The following is an 18,763-nucleotide window of genomic DNA, read 5'->3' as shown; positions in this document are numbered from 1 at the left end:
AAAATATATGTCCACACAAAAAGGTGTACGCAAATGTTCATAGTAGCATTATTTATAATAGCCAAAAAGTAGAAACAAGCCACTGTCCATCAACTGATAAATGGATAAAGAAAATATGGTACAGGAGTACTTATACAATGAAATCTTATTTGGCAAGAAAAACGAATGAGATACTGATTCATGCTATAACATGGACGAAACCTGAAAAATGTTATACAAGTGAAAGAAGCCAGTCACAAAAGATTCCACTTATATGAAATACCCAGAATAGGCAAAACTATAAAGACAGAAAGTAGATCAGTGGTGGCTTACAGCCAGGGGATGGAGGTATTGGGGAGTTAAAATTAAAGAGTGGAGTTTCTTTTTGAGGCAAGAAAAATGTTCTACAATTGATTGTGGTGCAAGTTGCACAACTTCGTGAGTATACTAAAAGCCATTGAACTGTACACTTTAAATGGATGAGCTATAATCTTTACGTGGATTATATCCCAATAAAGCTATTATCAAAAAGAAACTTTAAAGGCAGCTACCAAAACCAACACCAAAAGGTCATTAAGTCAAACAATGTGACTCCAGGGTACAGCTTAAATCTCGTAGTTCATACTTTAAATGTGTCAGGATTCTCTGCTAGTCTATGAAATCCAAGGGCAGGAAACCTGGGCTCATTATTTTTACATCCATAGAGCTTGGCACATAGTAGTACTGAAACATTTGTTAAATAATTGGAAGGGAAAAAAATTCTACACCCAAGGAGCTATGCAACAATGTGAGATACTTTACAGAGAGTAAGAATAGACTCTGTGAACCCAACATGGGAACTCTTAACACCAAAGGGGCAAAAAAGTTCCTACCGATCCAAGATACATTGCAAGTGACGACTGTAGAAACAGTCAACAAGCATGTTACTTCAAGAAACAAAGGAGTCAAGATGGGAGAAGAAATTAAATCTCAAAGTAACTGCCACCCTCTCATTTCTGCTGGATCAGACAGGTCTGTCCTTTGAGCCAGGAAACCAAGACAGCTGTCTTGGGCCCTATGCTTGTTAGGGATTCCAGGGAACACTACACCTTACTCTCCTATTCTGAAGATCGTTACATTTCCCTATCAAAATATGGGTCTTGAACAATATTCTAAGGGGCCTATGAAAAGTACTGACAGTGTGGCCTCATTTGAAGTGCAATTTATCTTGGAGAGCCCTGACGGATTGAGTTTGCCTTCCTTATCCTCCATCCTTCTGGGTTTTAATTGTGAGAAAAGGGATGATGTAACAAGAAGTCTAGAATATACACTTGTGACTTTGGCATTCTGAAAATGAAATTACAAAACCCAGGGACACAAGTCGTATTTCATATTTTTCCCAGAAAAGAAGAATTTATCCACACCTACTAAAGTGTTGCTTTCTATGACCAAAACATGATCAGCTAGTCTGCTACTAGGAGGAGACATCTAAGAACTGTTCAAATTGCTGAAGTCTCATAGGACTTTAGTCTTACTTCTGAGCAAATTAATATTAGGAAAAAAGTACCATTTCCCACTACAGTGTCATTTTTTTTCTGCATTTTCAGTCCTCACCAAAAAGCTCTCTCATTCACGAACTACTATAATGCTACCATTACCCAGAAAGTTCCAATGCATCAGAAATCCTTTTATTACTTTGGAAAATGAGGAAATACCAAGAATTACATCTTGGGATGTACATATGACAAACACTAACTGTTGGAATGTAGAAGGGAAAGAAACCCACAAATAATCTGAACAAAGAAAATTAATTTTCCTCCTATATAAGAAACAAATTTTAAAAAACTGATCCAGAAAAGGATGGTCAAAGTCATGAGAAGTCTAAAAGCTATGTAATTTAGAATTTCGTGATGGTAGTAAAACATACCTGTGATAGTATATGAAGATAAGACCAAACTCAAACTCTAAGTTCATATAAAGATTAAATGAAAGAGACTATGTAAAACGCCTAACACCAAATCAGGAATACAGTAAACACGGAAACAAAGGTAGCGGTCTATTACTAAAGTGTGAAATAATGGAGTAAACTACCTTATCACGGTAAGTTACTGACAATTTCTATTAGTGGAAACAAAAGCAAAAACTATTCAGTGATAGTGGGGATTAGAGCACTAAAGGCATAGTTAACTCTTCCAAATATAAGATTCTAGAATTTTTATCCTAATACACCCAATTCTAAGACTCTAGATTCCTATCTTCCAAATAGCCAAAATTATGTTGTCATAAATTAATCATTATTTCAGAACCAAACCTGTTCATTCGTTTACAGTAAGGACTTCGTGGACCCCCAGGAGATAATCGGTATCTTGGTCTTGCAGGAGAAGCTGGGCCACTATAAAATATATTGGGCTTTCTCTGGTGACGAGGTTCTTAATGGAAAAGAAAAACAAAACGTTAGATGCATATGACATATAAATATGTATGAAGATAGTTTTGCTCTTCATATAAGTACTTACAAAGGTGCTGTATTGTATGAAAATACTAGTACAAATCTCCTCTAGAATATTTTACAGCTCATGTTTGAAATCATTTGCAAGGTTGCTGTTGAAAACATGTATAGATAGTACAGATACCAACCAACCAAAACATATATTGGCACAAACAGCCCTTATGATCGTACTGATGCATAACAGCTGATTATCAGCCCTGCATGTAAATGCTCTTAAGTATCGAGGCACAACTAACAAAAATCAAAAGCAGTCCTATTTATACAAACTGACAAAATAAATTAAGTAGAAATGCTGTGAAATCTAAAATAAAGAGACTTGAAATTTCAAAACAGCCCAATTATTTGCTTTGGTAAAGGCTAAAATTTAACTCTTTGGAAGAACTGACTTCTTGCACATTTAGGATAGGTTAAGAAGACAACAGTCATGAGTATTACACAAAATAAAGACATGAAAAATAATAATGGAGGAAGGACAGTAAAATCAAAGGTAATATAGTTACATAGTCTCCTAGGAAAAAAAAAAAATCCAGCCCTTACTTTCCAATGGAGCCTGGTAGTAAACAGTAGCTTTTCTCTGTCTAAGATAATATCGTTTCTGATTATCTTCTTCTCCATCTTCTTCTTCATCATCGTCTTCGTCATCTTCACCATCATCTTCATCTTCACCATCATCTTCATCTTCTTGGTCTTCACCCTCTTCAGATGATTCTACAATTAAGAAACATTTACTTTCAGGATACTCACCAAAATGTTAATGATTTTTAATATAGGGGAATTAAGAAAGAAACAGACCCTCTTTTTAAAATTATTTACTTCTAGATTGTTCAGAAAGAATCTGTAATTCTTTTACAACACTAAATATTTTTGAAAAATGGAAAGAAATTAAATGTAGTATTAAAAACATCTAGAAAAAGGAAAAAAAAGGAAGTAGAGAAACAAGTTTAAAGGCTACTGTCAGTAAGTACCAAACTAAAGTTTATGGTATTACTGTTAATTTCATTAAGATAGGTGACTACACTTAAGCTTCCAAATTAATGTAACATGTTGACAAATTTGAGTATCTCCTCACCTAGTTTTTGCCTTTTAAACTTAAATTTGACAATCCAACCCGCCCTTCTGACTCACTGAATTACACCAGGGCATAACTCAAATAAACTACTTATGATAATGTAAAACACCAAACATTTAAATTGCATTTGAGAAAACTGGTTCTCACTCAAGAAAAATTCTAATAAATTACAGTAGTAAGTCCTAAATAAAACAGCAAAACTTAACTTTAATCACTTTTTAAAGTTAAAACAGGTAGAGAGATATGTATCTGTCTATGTATTACACAAGCAAACCAGTTTTATTTCCTTTAGAATTGATTTCAAGTACCTTCCTTGACAAAATATACTATCCTTTTAAGATCTCCCCACCTCACTTTCTTCTTTCAAATGATGACCAAATTCTGATCTCCCACAAACTACAAGTGTCACAGCTTCTGAATAAAAAGGCTATGTCCTACTAAATAAAAGTACTGAAATTCAAACCCAGAAGATAGAACAAGAGAAAAGACTAACCCACACTGCCTTCTTGATTGTCAGTTGTTTCTTCATCTGTTCTTTGAATACTTTTTTGTTTTCCTCTTGTGTACATATTAAGATTCCCCTAAAAACGTTTAAATAAAAGCCATTAACATTTAGTACACTTATTTTAAAAACTCAGTAGGAATTTTGCTTCAATCTTGCTCAAATTGAATATTTATAGCTATAAACTCTTACAATTGCAGCAATGACTAATGACAGATCAAACAAATGCTGAATAAAATGATGACCAATTTAACCAAAAATAGGCAGGTACTATAGAAAAGAGGTTAAACTGAAGATTATTAAATCAACCCCTTGATGGAAGAATGTATTTACTTCTTCTGTTTCATTGAACACTCCCAAGTCTTCCAGCTCTCTCATTCGCCGTCTACGCATCTTCTTCATGTCATCCATTTTTTGAAGTACAGCTTCAGCAGTGCTTAAAAAAAATTGATACCAATATAAGCTAAAACTGTAAAATAGGACATTTTTAGAAACTTAATTTTCTTTCTATTATATTATTTGAGCGCTGAGATTTTTAAATATCTCTATTTCTTGATTTACTTGTATCAAAATATTTTTAAAATTTCCTCAAAGAATTTAAATATGCACATGCAATTATTACAAAGTCCTTTACTAATAATCATTCTCCTCTACTCTTTACACAAACTATGTGCATTAAATATTTGCTGGGTTGAAATCTATGATCTCCCCCCAACAAAAGTTTTGCCAGCTAAACCATCTTGATCTAAATAAATTTTACTTACTTTGTTATAAGTTTGTCGAATAGCACTGACTGATTCACACTACTGTAACGACTTCTAATCCTACAACTGCGGCGAACTTCAACATCACCATTCTCTTCATGCAAGTGTTCTGCAGTCTGGACGATGTTTCTAGCCCTCAATGAGTGAGTAACTGGAATCACTTTGTCTTCATAGATGTGTACATAAAAAAATGGAAAGATTTGAAATAACAGCATTTATAAAACAATTCTAAAATGAACAACTGAATAGCTATACTTCCACGTAACAAATTTAACCTTTCTTAAAAATATTAGAAAACAAAAATAATTTAACCTTTCTTACAAATATTAGAAAAATACAATTACAACACACACCTAACATATGATCCAGTCATTCCCCTCTCAAGAGAAAAGGAAAGATATATAATACAAAGACCTGTACACAAATGTTCAAAGCAGTTTTGTAATAGCCCCAAACTGGAAACAACACAAACATCAATCAAAAGATGAATAAATTGTGGGAAACAACCTAAGTGTCGGTCAATGGATGAGTGGATAGAGAAGATATGGAATACACTAAGTCCTCACTTAGTGCTGTCCACAGGTTCTGTGACTTTAAGTGAAATGACATATAATGAAATCAATTTTACAATAGGCTAACTGATATAATCAAGAGTTCAATTCCTACAATATCTCATCAATATTATGATGAAATAACATTTGAACAAAAGGACATTATTCAAGGACCATCTGTAAACACTCAATGGAATATTATGAGAAAGAAGGACATCCTGTTTTTTTGCAATAACACAGATGGATCTTGAGGGCATTATGTTAAGTAAAATAAGTCAGACAGAGAAAGAGAAATATTGTATAATATCATTTCTATGTGGAATCTAAAAAAGCCGCACTCATAGGAATAGAGACTGGAATGGTAGTTGCCAGAGGCTAAGGGGTGCAGGGATAAGGAGAGATGTTGGTCAAAGAGTACATATTTTCAGCTATGAGTTTAAGTTCTGGGGATCTACAGCATAGCAATTATAATTAATAATAATATATATTTGTGCATTGCAAAGAGGATCTTAAATGTTCTCACCACAAAAAAGAATAACTATACAACATGATGCAGATGTTAGTTATGTTAGTAATCATTTCCCAATATATGTGTATGAAATTAACTTTCTTTGTACACCTTAAATTTATACAATGTTATATGTCAATTATATCACAATAAAACTGGCAGAATAGGGGGCAAGAAATTGTGGCATATACATATAACAGAATACTACTCAGAAACAAAAAACAACATGGATGACTCAAAGTAATGATGCTACATGAAAGAAGCCAGGCAAAAAAAAATGCATACTGCGTAATTCCACTTATAAAAAACTGTAGAAAATGCAAACTAATCGATAATGACAGATCGGTGGTGTTTCAGGATTTTGGAGGGGTAGAGGGCATGGACAGGAGCTGAGGGAACCAGAAGGGACCTGCGGAAATTTTTGGGGTGTGACAGTTATCTTCAGTACCTTATTGTAGTGATAGTTACACGGCATAGACTTATGTCAAAAACCAAATGAACTGTATACTTTAAACGTGGGCAGTTTATTATATGTACCTCAATAAACCTGTAAATAAAATATTAATTACAATTTTAAAAAATTTGAAATGCCTTTAACCTTACTTACCTTCTTTACACTCTTCTTTTTTTTTAGCAGCCTGCTGTCTGGCCAATTGCCTATATGAAAAAAAATATTAAATAACTGATATAATTTGAACTCCTGTATTTCATAAAACTATAAACTAGGGCAAAAAAATTAAATCAGCTTGGAGAGTAAATACTCACAGATACGTAAAAACATAAAAAACACTGAAAATCCTGTTTGTGAAATTCAATGATATATGTATTAATTCTTAGCTAAACAAAATTAATCAAAATATCTTACTTAAAACAAATGAAAGCCTTAGCTTAGAACTAAGCATTGAGCAAAAACAAGACAAAGTGTCTTGTCCCACAGGTAGACAGTGGTCCCAAGTCCTGGAGGAAGTTATAAACAGTCCGAGTGTCCCTTAGTGACATGCTAATTTCCTTCTAAGAACATTTGCTGCTACAGTCTTTCCATGACTTTGCATTATCATTCACATGTAGAAACAGTCCCATTTGTGAATCTGACATCTCACCCATAAATTGGCAGACAGAATGTACTGAATGGGAAAGAACACTTTTCAAAACTTAAAAAAATGTACCCTCTCTTCGTCTTTTCCCCCCAAAATCCACTGAGCTAACAAAACAGTGTGTCTCATTAATTGATTTTTAGGGACTCGATTTTCCATAGTTACAGAGGCTACATCTATTAATCAACCTACGCATCAAGTTATTTGGAAGTGAGCTGGTTGTACATGTGGAATTTCAAATGTGACACTTTAAAATAAATAATTCATCTTATCCAGGATTCATTCATGTATGCTCACAGGCATCATTGATTCCTTACCTCTGTTGGAACACAGGAAAGAACTAAGAACAAAATAAAAACCTTTGAGCAATCCACCTACAGGTCAAGACCTAGTTTGTTGAAAGGCTCCTAGACTTTTCTCGTAAAGGAACCTCTCCTGCTGTACCACAGAAGTCTACACTTTTATAAACCAGGCCCTAGTAGATGGTAGGGACACAAGGGGGGTTTTCCTTTTCTTTTTGCCGACGGGGGAGGGAGCACACTTCCCCCTACAGGGGTTGGTAAACTGGTGCTTCAACATAATTAGATAATAAGTATTTTAGACTTGTGTGCCATACAGTCTCTGTCACAACTACTCAAACAACAACTCCAACACTGAAGCGGGAAAGCAGCCACAGACAGAATGAATGGGTATGGCTGTATTCCAATGAAACGATTTACAAAAACAGGTGCCTGGAGTTTTTGTCAACTCCTGCGAATCTGATGAAAGCTATAGATCTTTTCTCCCTAGAAAACTGCATATACACATACAAGTGTAAACATTACTTTAGAGGTTTCATGTGCCCCCTGAAAACTGTAACAACTAGACCCTAGTTAAGAACTCAAGGACCAAATAGAGATCCTATCCTCAAGGTACAGTTATGCAAATCTTCTCTGTTATTCTAACAGAGCCAATTTAATTGTAAACACCAATGTAGGGCCTGAAATTTTATAGCTAGTCTCTATAGGTAGCAATTTGGATGCTCCAGAATGTTTTCTTTAGATCATGAAGTAAATCTTAAAATTCTCATGGAGAATTCATGGACCACTCCCACTACCCCAAGAAGGCTTCCAGTTTCAGAAATACTACTGGGGTAGCTCAAATTGTATTTCATTGATTCTAAAAGTTGTGCATTTCCCATCCCCCCCCCATTTTAGCATCTCTGAAATTAGGATGTATCTTACAACTAATTACACATCACAGTTTTAACTTTCAGTGTTCTTTTATCTTTTTTACTGTCTTATAAAATAATGTTGTGTGTTCCAGTTAGTGCTATCTTGGACTCCATGAAATACAGTAGCAAACACTCCATAAATAATGGATGAAATAAGATACCAATTAAAAAATATTTAACAAAAGATAAAATAACTGAAAAAATAATAGTAACAAAAAACAGACTTAAAAGGGCACAACCTCATTTATCTGGAAAACCTGCTACACAAAATCAAAATCAAAATTCTATTTAAGAATGGAAGGGTTTTAGTCTTCTAAGTCATTATGAATAATTTCTTTATAAGGATTAATGTAAAAACAATTATTTTATCCAACAAATTTTATGCTAATTGGCACTTCCCCCACTTATGTTAGGCCCACCAAACTGGGGAGGGGGGGAGGAAGCGAAGGTTTTGAGCCAATTAAAGTCAGATTTAAATCTACCCTACACCAAACAAACGCAAGTTCCATGAACTACCTATCTAATTCATTGAAAGCAATCGTTTGAATATTAAAACGGAATTCATGCCACCCACCTCAGGGTTCTTGAGAAACAAAATTTAAATTTGTAAAAAGCATCTAGTCCCATTAGAGAAGTTAAAAAAAAAAAAATCATCTGACTGTGAAGACTGCACAACACACTAAAATTCACAAATGACTCAGAATTGATGAAAAACTCGATAGCAAGCAATAAAAAATATAACTATTTTGAGCTTTGTATAGACTATGAAGCAAAACCAATCACAAACCAATGTTTTCAGTTGCACTCACACATATCACAAATATCTTTGAACACGATAATAAAAACAAACCTGTGTACACATTAAATTTTTAATTCAATAGTCATTTGTGGCAATTTCACTTCAAGTTGCATTTTCCAACTCTGGAATCTTAATGACCAATCAAGAACACACTTAAAAATTAAATGCAAATCCTAAATTGTTACTTTAAAACTATTTTCGGTTGGCATTTGGCCATCTTGCATTACCTTGTAAAATGCCTGCCATTAGCATGTTTCTCCGTTATTTCCATATTCTTATCAAAACTAGAATCTGAAGAATTCTGGGCATTTTTTCTCAAAGTCCTTAAAGCATGTTTCCGGTGGTAGGTTTCAACTTCCTAAGGAAAATTAAGAAAGCCATCTAAGTTTTTTAGTCAAAATCCCCAAGTTAAACACCTCCTAATAGTTTTCTCTAATTATGAGTTTGTAACAGAATCATTTTGCGTCTCCCCAAGAAATTACAATGTTTAATATCTAAAAAAAAAAAATCATTTTACAATAAATATCAGCAATGTCTATGAAATGGCTAATATAAAATTTATTGAGGTTTATAGTTCTATTTCATAAAAAGTAGGCAGTCTAGAGAGAAAAGTTTTCCACCACTGGAAAAGAAGTTATAATAGTTCATAACAGTAAGTACTCCTTTATGTTAAGGCTACAGAAATTAGAAAGACACACACACACACACACACACCACTGTCTGCCATGTAACCACTAGCAGTAATCCTTAACTGTACCATCAGAATTACAATTTTGGGATGGATGACAAAACGGAGTTATTATCTATTTCACCAGGTAATGCAACAACTAAATGTAAAAACTGTATAGGTACATTAATCAGCTGTCAAAACCATAGAGCTCTATGTAACTATTTCTGCACCACAGATACAGTTCGTGGGCTCCTTTAGGAGCTACAGAGGTGCTGTCCTAAATTATTCAGAAGTTCATACACACCTCTCTAAAATCGTATAAAGGATACTTTTACTTTAGAAGAGAAAGCAAAAGTACCTAACAACTCTGTCTCTGTTTCAGTACTACGAAAATTGATAATTTTAGAAAAACAGGCAGTGTTTAAAAAAAATAAAACTAATGCCCCCACCCCTCCCACTCCAGGCTGGCTTTACCCGGTTATTTCATTTTGTTTTATCAAGATCTTTTGCCATTTAATTTTGTCTTGGGCAGAATATTTGGTTCACAAGTAAAATAAATATATACATACCACAGTATTTGTGTAGGTACTTCATAAAATATTAAATGATGTGTATGATTTGTTACCATATTCATAAGTGTACTTATATTTAAGAATGTTAGGGGAAAACACACAGAAACTTTAGGTAGGTGTATCATTTTTAAAACAAACACCTACATCTTAGATGGGTGTAGTGTAACCTCAATTTCAACATGTACTTTTTCTTAAAACTGATCTGCCTGAGAAAGCACCTTAAAATAAGGCATCTTCTGTCATTTACCTCTCTCCCATTTTACAAAAGAAAGTCCTATCTCTCACTCTTGAATCTTACTATTGTAGACTGACTGCCTCAAGGCATTAAAAAGCCAAACAAAGCCAAAGAAACACACTAGTGTAGGTGTTAAGAAATTGAATGACTATGCGAGGCAACAAATCTTTACCTTTAAGTGGTTTCCAATTTTTTTCTTCTAAACAAAATTGAAAGGAGACTTAATTAAGCTAAAAGACCATTAAAAAAAATTTTTGGCAAATGATGTTTGGCATATAAGCCAAAAAAACTTAATGGCACTGCTAAACAAAACTCCTTTCATTACTACCTACTTATTTATATAAACAATGTTTCCCAGTGCTTAAAATTATAAAAACAATGTAACTGATACCAAACACTGTCTTCAGCAATAAGATTCATCCACAGATACATGAACTAATTAGGAGAGTAGGGGAACTTCACACATGAAATCCCAATGAGATATTACTTCCTATGTTTAATCCTTTAAATCAAAATAGATGTTTTTGTTGCTTTGATCAATTGAATATTAATAATTATGATAATACACAAAAACTATTATCTTGGAGCCCTGTGATCACAGAATGGTAGAAAATAATTTCAAATTTTGTTTTACAAATATGAAAGGATAATAAGTGACTTTAAAGCATAAAAATATGTAAGATAAAATGCTACAGGTTAAGTGGATTGGAAATGCAAATGAAAAAGAAGGTAAAATTTCTGTCTCCTAAAAGCTTGTTCATGTAGTTTTTTAATGTTCTAAAGCAGATATCAAATAACTATAGTTTTTAGATTCCAGTGGATACTTGTAAAAGTCTGATGTAATAGTTTTATTTTTTAATGTCAACATTAAAAGATGACAGAAATGATCTCCTTTATAACTATTTAAACCAATGGGGTTGGGGGAACCTTAGGCAGCAGCTTGGAAATGTACGAAAATATAGAGCTATAAGAAATTTAGGAACTCTCAGAAGAGTTTTAGTGAAGTAAGCATATTTTTTTTGGTAACAGTATTTGTCTAGGAGCGTCATATAAGAGGAAACATACAATAGTTGTCCTTTTATGGAGCCTCTATGTTTTCTCTTACATGAGGCTCCTAGACTCATCAAATTCATAGAGACAGAAAGTAGAATGGTGGCTGCCAGAAGCTGGAAGGAGGGAAGAATGGGGAGTTAGTGTTTAATGGGTACAGAGTTTCAGTTTTGGAAGTCGAAAATATTCTGGAGATGGACGGTGGTGATAGTTGCAGAACAATGTGAATGCACCTAATGCTACAGAGCTGTACACTAAAAAATGGTTAAAATGATAAATTTTATGTTATCTATATTTTATTACAATATCAAAGAAAATAAATGTCACCATATGCCTGGGTATAATAAAAAAGGTTTATATAGGCAAAAAGAAAGGAGGGGGGTCGTAAATACTGAGAAACAAGATTCCTTGAGAAACTTGGAAGATTTAATCTTATAAGTGGTATAAATGAATCTTTGATTTGCATAGTGAGTGGCATAGTTCATCCTCCCTAAATACGCATTAGGCATGAAGAAAGTCTCTTCTTAATAGTGTGGAGAAAAAAAACAAAACAGATTTTGGGGAATCACCTACATACAGGTAGATACTGGGAAATTTTAAAATATCAGTAACTTTCAAAAATATTTCTTATAAAATACATTATGCTAAGTGAAATAAGCATTCAAAGATAACCACTGTTAACCTTTTGGTGCACAAACCATTCTTTTCCTATGCAAACATATTCACAGGATTTTTAAATTGGGATAATACTAGTGATGTGTTGCAACATTTTTCTAGTAATACAAACATTTCCCCATGTCATGAAATATTCTAAAAATCTTTTTAAATGAATGAATAGTATTCCAGCTATTACATGACTCTATTTAACAAATTGCTTAATGTATCACACATTTATTATTAGGTTATCTGCAATTTTTTTTCTGTCTGTCCTAAACACCTCTAGATCAATTACCTTATGTACATCTGCTTTCCTAAGGAAACCAGCACAGTTATTAAATCATTAAAAAAAAGTCATTTTAATATAGCTAATCCAAATAATTCCAAGAGGTAAGCTCAATGCCAAATCACAAAGTAATTAACACTGGATGATAGATATGGGGACTTTCACTTTCTAGTTTTTACATTCATTTTTACAACATGTATCACCAGAAAAAAATTTCCTAAGTGAAAAACGAAGAGAAAACATACTTAATCTGAAAACTAAACCTGGAGATGATGTGTCTTCATTTACTCCTTGGCTAAAATCTACTTAAATAGAGAGCACTGGTAGTTCTTTAAAAGGTTTAAAGGAAGAAAAATATATTGTTAGATTTTGAGTCTGTTATAATCTTGCAGAATCTGTAAGTTAGTATGGGGAGCATGCAACAAAAATTTTCCCCCAAAGTAGACACAAATGTATAATAGAAATAGTCTAATATGTTTTTTCCCCACAAAAGACCAAGCTTATTAAAGCTTTAAATATAACAAAAAATATGTATGGGGGTCAGCTGGTTGAGTTAATTCAAGTATCAATTCAACAAATGAGGTTTAAATGGGATTTTTCAAATCAGTTATAATACTGACATAAATTGTATTCCTCCAGACTTAGGGCTCCTGGAAAGCTTGAACAGCAGCATAGTCTAATGCACCACGGTACACATGTATAGTTGTGATATCCCCTCCTTAGCATCATCTTTCAACAAAGGTGTGGTCAATTCCTCACCATCCACCTATTATTATTCCACAAGCTTCAACAATTTGGCTTCTACATCTACAGCCCTTTCCGTAGATCTAAAACTATCTCCCAATAGCTAAATCCAAAGGCCTCTGCTCTACCTCACTGACTTCTATGGAGTTGATCACTCCCTTCTTTCAATGCTTTGATCCTTTGGTTCACGTGATACTTTTTTGCATAATTAATCCTCTTCTCACCCTTAAAATACAGCCATTGCTCCAGATCTTCTAAAATACTTTTGTGTTTTGCTATGTTTTCTATTCACCTTCAAGGATTCAACTATCACCTCTACACAGGTGACCACTCCCAAAGATAAACATATATAGTGCTAAACTTTCAGCACACTCTGGCACATTCACTATGGTCTACTACTCACCTCTTTAGCTGGAAACAACGCAGCTTTCCCTCCCTGTATTGGAATAACTCTCAGACCCTTGCATTATTATTTGGCATTTTTCTTTCAGTTCCTTTTAGTAACATCTTAATTTAGGCTTTAGTTTTCTCTGCTTTGGTCTATTGTGATAATAGAATACTGATTCAGAGCTCAAACTAAGATAGATTACTTAGGATTGATTCTTGACATATCACTTAGGAGCTGTATAATCTTGCCCAAGTTACATAAGGTCTCTGTACCTTATGTACACATGTCTGTAATGAGGATAAAAACAAGTTACTTTATAGGGTATATATGTGTGTGTATATTTGGTACCTTGCCTGGCACATAGCAAATGCTATATAATTAATATTATATTCTTAACTGGTCTCCCAAACTCCAGATTTGTTGACTACAATCCATTTTCTAAACGCTAGCTCATCAGATCCCTGTTCTGAAAGCTGCAATTTCTAACCTAAAATCAAGGGCCAGTCAAAACAATTCCAAGTGTACCCTCTCGAATGCAGCCCAGCAGTGTCACCCAACTCCAGGTAGCAACATTCATTGCCATATGTCAAAATTTCGCTATCCAGGCTTTGTGACATTTCACTTTTCATTTTTCTGTGTTGTATTATACTTCAAGTTTAAAAAAATTTCCCATATGGTGTACGCATCAGTGTCAAGTTGGAATATCCTTCCAGACTTTTAAATATACAATTTTTTAAAAACCACAAAAATCATACCTTCTACGTACTATAGCATGTTTTATTTTACCTAACAATATACAGAATAAAAATGTACGTAAACACAACCCAAAAGTAATGTACAATCATCACCAGAAAAACTCCTTACTATCCATTCTTAAGTGAGTCTTCAGCATGAGAAACAACACTATGGTAAATGTAACGAATCAAAGAGCCTCAGACCTGTGAAAACACAGAAATACACAATGGCTAGTTTGACTCTGAAGTAAAAAGAAACCACAGAAGATGCATCCAAACTCATATATTTGGTAGGATATAAATTAAAGTTAAAGAAAGAAAAGAAAAGAAAAACAAATTTTAAAACAACAACAGAAAACTCAGAGAATCCATACAAGTCAGGGGGGGAAAAAATCCTCATGCGCAGCTTAGTGAGACCATATTCAAAATGCCGAAGTAGAATGTGATGAATAAATAGGTGACTATAGGTACCTTCAGAACTTGAAGATAAGGTCAGCCTCTGAGACGAGATGAAGAAAAATCCAAGTTAATGAGTTAGTATGAATAAATTTAACCATCTTTAAAAGTATCCTACTCTAAGAAATGCTCTGTCAATTAGTACCTTGTTTCCCCGAAAATAAGACCTAGCTGGACCATCAGCTCTAATGCGTCTTTTGGAGCAAAAATTAATATAAGACTGGGTATTATATTATACTATGTTATATTATATTATATAAGACCCGGTCTTATAGTATAGTAAAATAAAACTGGGTCTTATATTAATTTTTGCTCCAAGACGCATTAGAACTGATTGTCTGGCTAGGTTTTATTTTTGGGGAAACATGGTATGTAACTGAGGAGACTAGGAAATTAAATCAGATCCAAATATAGTCAGGGTGCTATGATTATGAAAAACATGACTGACGTAAAAAGCAAGTTATAATAGAATCAAATGTATTGAATATAAAGCTCCAAATTAGAAGATATTCCAATCACAAAGGTATGTTTCATATTTGGTGTTGGTGGGCTTTGTCAACATAAATACAACACCTCTCAGGATAATCCATTTCTTTTGATCCAATCCCATGCTAACTAAGTAACCCTTTGATTACAATTTGGTCTAGAGGATTTATAGAAGAGAGGAATACTACCTATGTCTCAAAAAGCTATAATCCCTACTGGAAATCCAGGCCTGGAAAAAAAATATCCTTTCTACCCTACAACATTCAGCTGAGTGCTAAATACTCAACCACATGCTACTGATATGGCATGTATGGCAACTCTGTATGTATATTGCTGTTAGGTCTCCTTTGCTAGACTAAGTTCCATTAGAGCAAGAACAATCAACAAACCATATCATGCACGTACTATACTACATTCTAGGTTCTATTCTGGGTGCTAGGTATGCACTGCTGAACAAAAGGTCAAAATCTAACTCCCTATGGAGTTAAATTCTGATTTGGAGTGAGAAAAAAAATATTTAAAAAGTAGGAAATTATAGAATATTTAGATGGTGATAAGTGCTGGGGGAACATAAAGTAGAGTAAAGGGGCATGTCAAGGAGTGGCTTGTAATTATAAATAGAGTGGTAAGGGTAAGCATCATTGAAAAAGTGAAATTTTACTAGACTTGAAAAAGAGATTCCTAGGTTCTCCTAGGTAGAACTCAGTTCTATTGCTTACTCTAAAGGCGAATTTACTATAACAGCAAATTGTTTAAGTCTCTGTGCCTCAGTTCTCTCACCTACAAAACAAAGACAAGTCATACCTACTTCATAAGGTTATAAGAATTGAGTTAATATTTGTAAAAATCTTGGAATACATTAAGCACTATGATTTCTGAGATTTTGGGGGTTGTTTTTGTTTTTTTTTAATTAAAAAAAAATGTGAAAGGTAAAGGAATGGGTCATGCAGATACCCAGGGGAAGAGAATTCCCAACAGAGGGTAGAGCAAGTACAAAGGCCCTGGTATTCAAGGAGCAGCGAGGCCAGCGTGGTTGGAATAGACTGAGTTTTGCAAAAGGGAGAAGGGGGCCAAGGGAGGTAGGGTTGCTACCAAACTTCAAACCTTTCCCCTTTGATACGGATTTTTGAGCAGAGGCGTGCTTAACTGTTTTGACTTTTAAAAAGATCATTCTGTAAGCTATATTGAGAACTGAATGCTAAGAGAGGGGATTATTATGTATATAATGGTGGAAAACAGCGAGGGCCAGTGAAAAATCTATTTTAATAATCCAGGCAATAATGGCTTGAACCAGCATGGCAACAATGGAGGGGCTGAGAAGTGGTCAGATTCTGAACATAATTTGAAAGCAGCGCCAACAGAATTTGCTACTATGAAAGGAGAGAGGAGTCAAAGGTGACTAAGGTTTTTGACCTGAGGAACTAGAAAGACAGAGTGACCATTAACTAAAATTGTGGTCTTAATAGCTGACAATGCCTGAGTCCTAGTAATAGTTAGCTACAGTATATGCCAAGTGTTCAGATAATCTCCTTACGTGCACGATCACATCTGATTCTCACTAACCAGTATGGAAAACTTCTGTGTACTGGTAAGCTGAGATTCAAAACTAACAGTTGCTTTTAAGTACCTGTGTTACTTAACCAGTATTTCAACACATCATTACAGTCACAGAATCCAGCACTGTCCTGACGATACCAAACATTCAATAAATACTTCCTGAAGTAATCAGCTTTTCCAAAAATAGGTTAATATTAATACATCAAGTGACCGGAGTTCAGGGCAGAAGTGTCTGGCCTCCCCAGATCACCACCGACTTCTGAAGGATTGAGAAACATCCTGCAAGTCAGGAAATTGTTTTTACAATCCAGAATCACAATTTCAGGGACTGAACAGGCTCTTTCACTGCCCTCCATAGAGGAGCAACTAGTGTGGGGCATCTCAAGAAACTGACAACTCATTTCATATAGCGACCACTCCCTTAACTAAGTTTTGTCCCTCTGTCCCACCACACATACCTCTCTTGGGGTTCCATTCGGACGTCCCCACTCCTAACCTTCTCTCTGGTCCTGTCCCCCCACCTCATCCCGGCTCCCACCCCGCCTCAAACAGAACCAGACAACTTCATGCTGCCTTAATTTGACTAGTGTTGCTTTCTCCACTTCTCCAACCTTTCGTTAATGCTGTCCCCTCCACCTGAGCTTCTTTCAACATCTAAGGTGGAGAGGAGAAGGAGAAGCACTTCTTTCGAGGGCTTTACTGCCCCACCCCCTTGGAAACGTCCCCTATAGACGCCGCTCGTAACTGCAGCCTGACAGAACAGAAAGGTTTTGGAGAAAGAGAACCCACGTTCCCGTGGGCGAGCTACCCCTTCCTGGTTACCTTCCGGAGCCCGTTTCCTCACCTGTAAAATAAGTGTAACTACGCACTTTCACGGCGCTGTTACAGGGCTTGCGTGCAGAGGGTGCACATGAAATGCTGGTCTCCAAGCCTCCAGATTATGCAACCTGGTATTTATTCACTGCGCTCTCATGACGGAACCTCTCTAGATCGTCAATGGAGGTCAGGGAACCCGAATGACAATCTTTCTATGGCTGCGATAACCTAACACCTTGACTGCGCCTCCAGTTATCCGTCAGTACGTGTGTCTGGCATTCGGTCGATGCGAACCTGGGGCGGGAGCCTGAGCGACGGGTTCGGGAAGTGCGTGAGGTGGGGGGTGGGGTGGCCCCCCAAACCGAGGCTCGCCCCTCGAGTTCACTTTAGCTCCGGAGAGCTGCGGCTTCCTCTCGTGTGAAAGGAGGCAGTCCCGGGTTAGCCCTCTTCCAGTCAGTCCGATCTCGTCACCCGACCCACACCCCTCGGGGCTCCGATCTTAGGAAGCCTTCCATTTTACCCGTCCTCCACCACACTGCTCCCCCCGGCCCCCGCCCCCAACTGTCACCCCGGCCGCGCCATCCACCCTCAGGCCCCACCCGGGGAACGGGCCGCGAGCAGTCCCTCAGGCTCGGCCCACGGGGCCCGCCCCAGCCCGGTACTCACGCCCGCGGCGGCCGCGGTGACGGCAGACTGCTCAGTCGCGCGGGCCGAACGGAGCCGCCTCCGGCCGATCTGCTCCAAGCTGAGGAACTCGTTGGACAGGTCCAGGGAGCTCGAGGCTGGGGTGGCAGAGGGGCTGTGCAGCTCCAGGCTGCTGCGGAGGACCACCATCTTCCCGGGCCCCTGGTCCCCGCGTCCGCGGCGGGAGACGGGTCCGAGTGCCGAGCTGCAGACGCTCAGCCTCTTCCGCGCTCCGAATTCTGGCGCCACAAGCTCCGCGCCAGCAGTCTCAGCGCGCGCTCCCGGAATCCATCCGCCGCCGGCCCCGCCCACACGGCGCCCCGACAGCGGCGGGCTGGAAACTTTCTTCCCATCGGTGGAGCGAAGGACTTCGGGCCGAACCTGGGAACCCGCACGCACAGGGTGGAGGCCCTGAGCGGTCGGTGGCGGGAGAACGCTGACTTCTTTTTCTTATATAGTTC

At 36.5% G+C, this 18,763-nt stretch overlaps 1 protein-coding gene across 2 annotated transcripts in view; it reads right to left on the bottom strand.

The window, feature by feature from the left end:
- ATAD2 (ATPase family AAA domain containing 2) overlaps nucleotides 1-18,763 on the bottom strand; it is a 51,430-nt gene extending 32,667 nt beyond the window's left edge. Inside the window, exons 1-8 of one of the 2 annotated variants that reach the window (XR_012490692.2) lie at nucleotides 18,285-18,763; nucleotides 9,195-9,325; nucleotides 6,469-6,518; nucleotides 4,803-4,968; nucleotides 4,372-4,474; nucleotides 4,030-4,117; nucleotides 3,005-3,175; nucleotides 2,270-2,387 (exon numbers count right to left, since the gene is read on the bottom strand). Coding sequence is in view for 1 of the 2 variants with exons in the window: in XM_019719294.3 (XP_019574853.2) it covers nucleotides 2,270-2,387; nucleotides 3,005-3,175; nucleotides 4,030-4,117; nucleotides 4,372-4,474; nucleotides 4,803-4,968; nucleotides 6,469-6,518; nucleotides 9,195-9,325; nucleotides 18,285-18,452 (995 nt within the window). In the remaining variant the exon portion in view is untranslated. The remainder of the gene's footprint in view (nucleotides 1-2,269; nucleotides 2,388-3,004; nucleotides 3,176-4,029; nucleotides 4,118-4,371; nucleotides 4,475-4,802; nucleotides 4,969-6,468; nucleotides 6,519-9,194; nucleotides 9,326-18,284) is intronic. The other variant, XM_019719294.3, reaches the window with a different exon arrangement.

Source organism: Rhinolophus sinicus, chromosome 6, assembly GCF_057876585.1.
Source record: "Rhinolophus sinicus isolate RSI-liver-muscle chromosome 6, RSI-T2T, whole genome shotgun sequence".
NCBI classification, from domain to species: Eukaryota; Metazoa; Chordata; class Mammalia; order Chiroptera; family Rhinolophidae; genus Rhinolophus; species Rhinolophus sinicus.
Note: the sequence above shows the minus strand (reverse complement) of the source record. Positions and strands in the feature narration are given on the sequence as shown.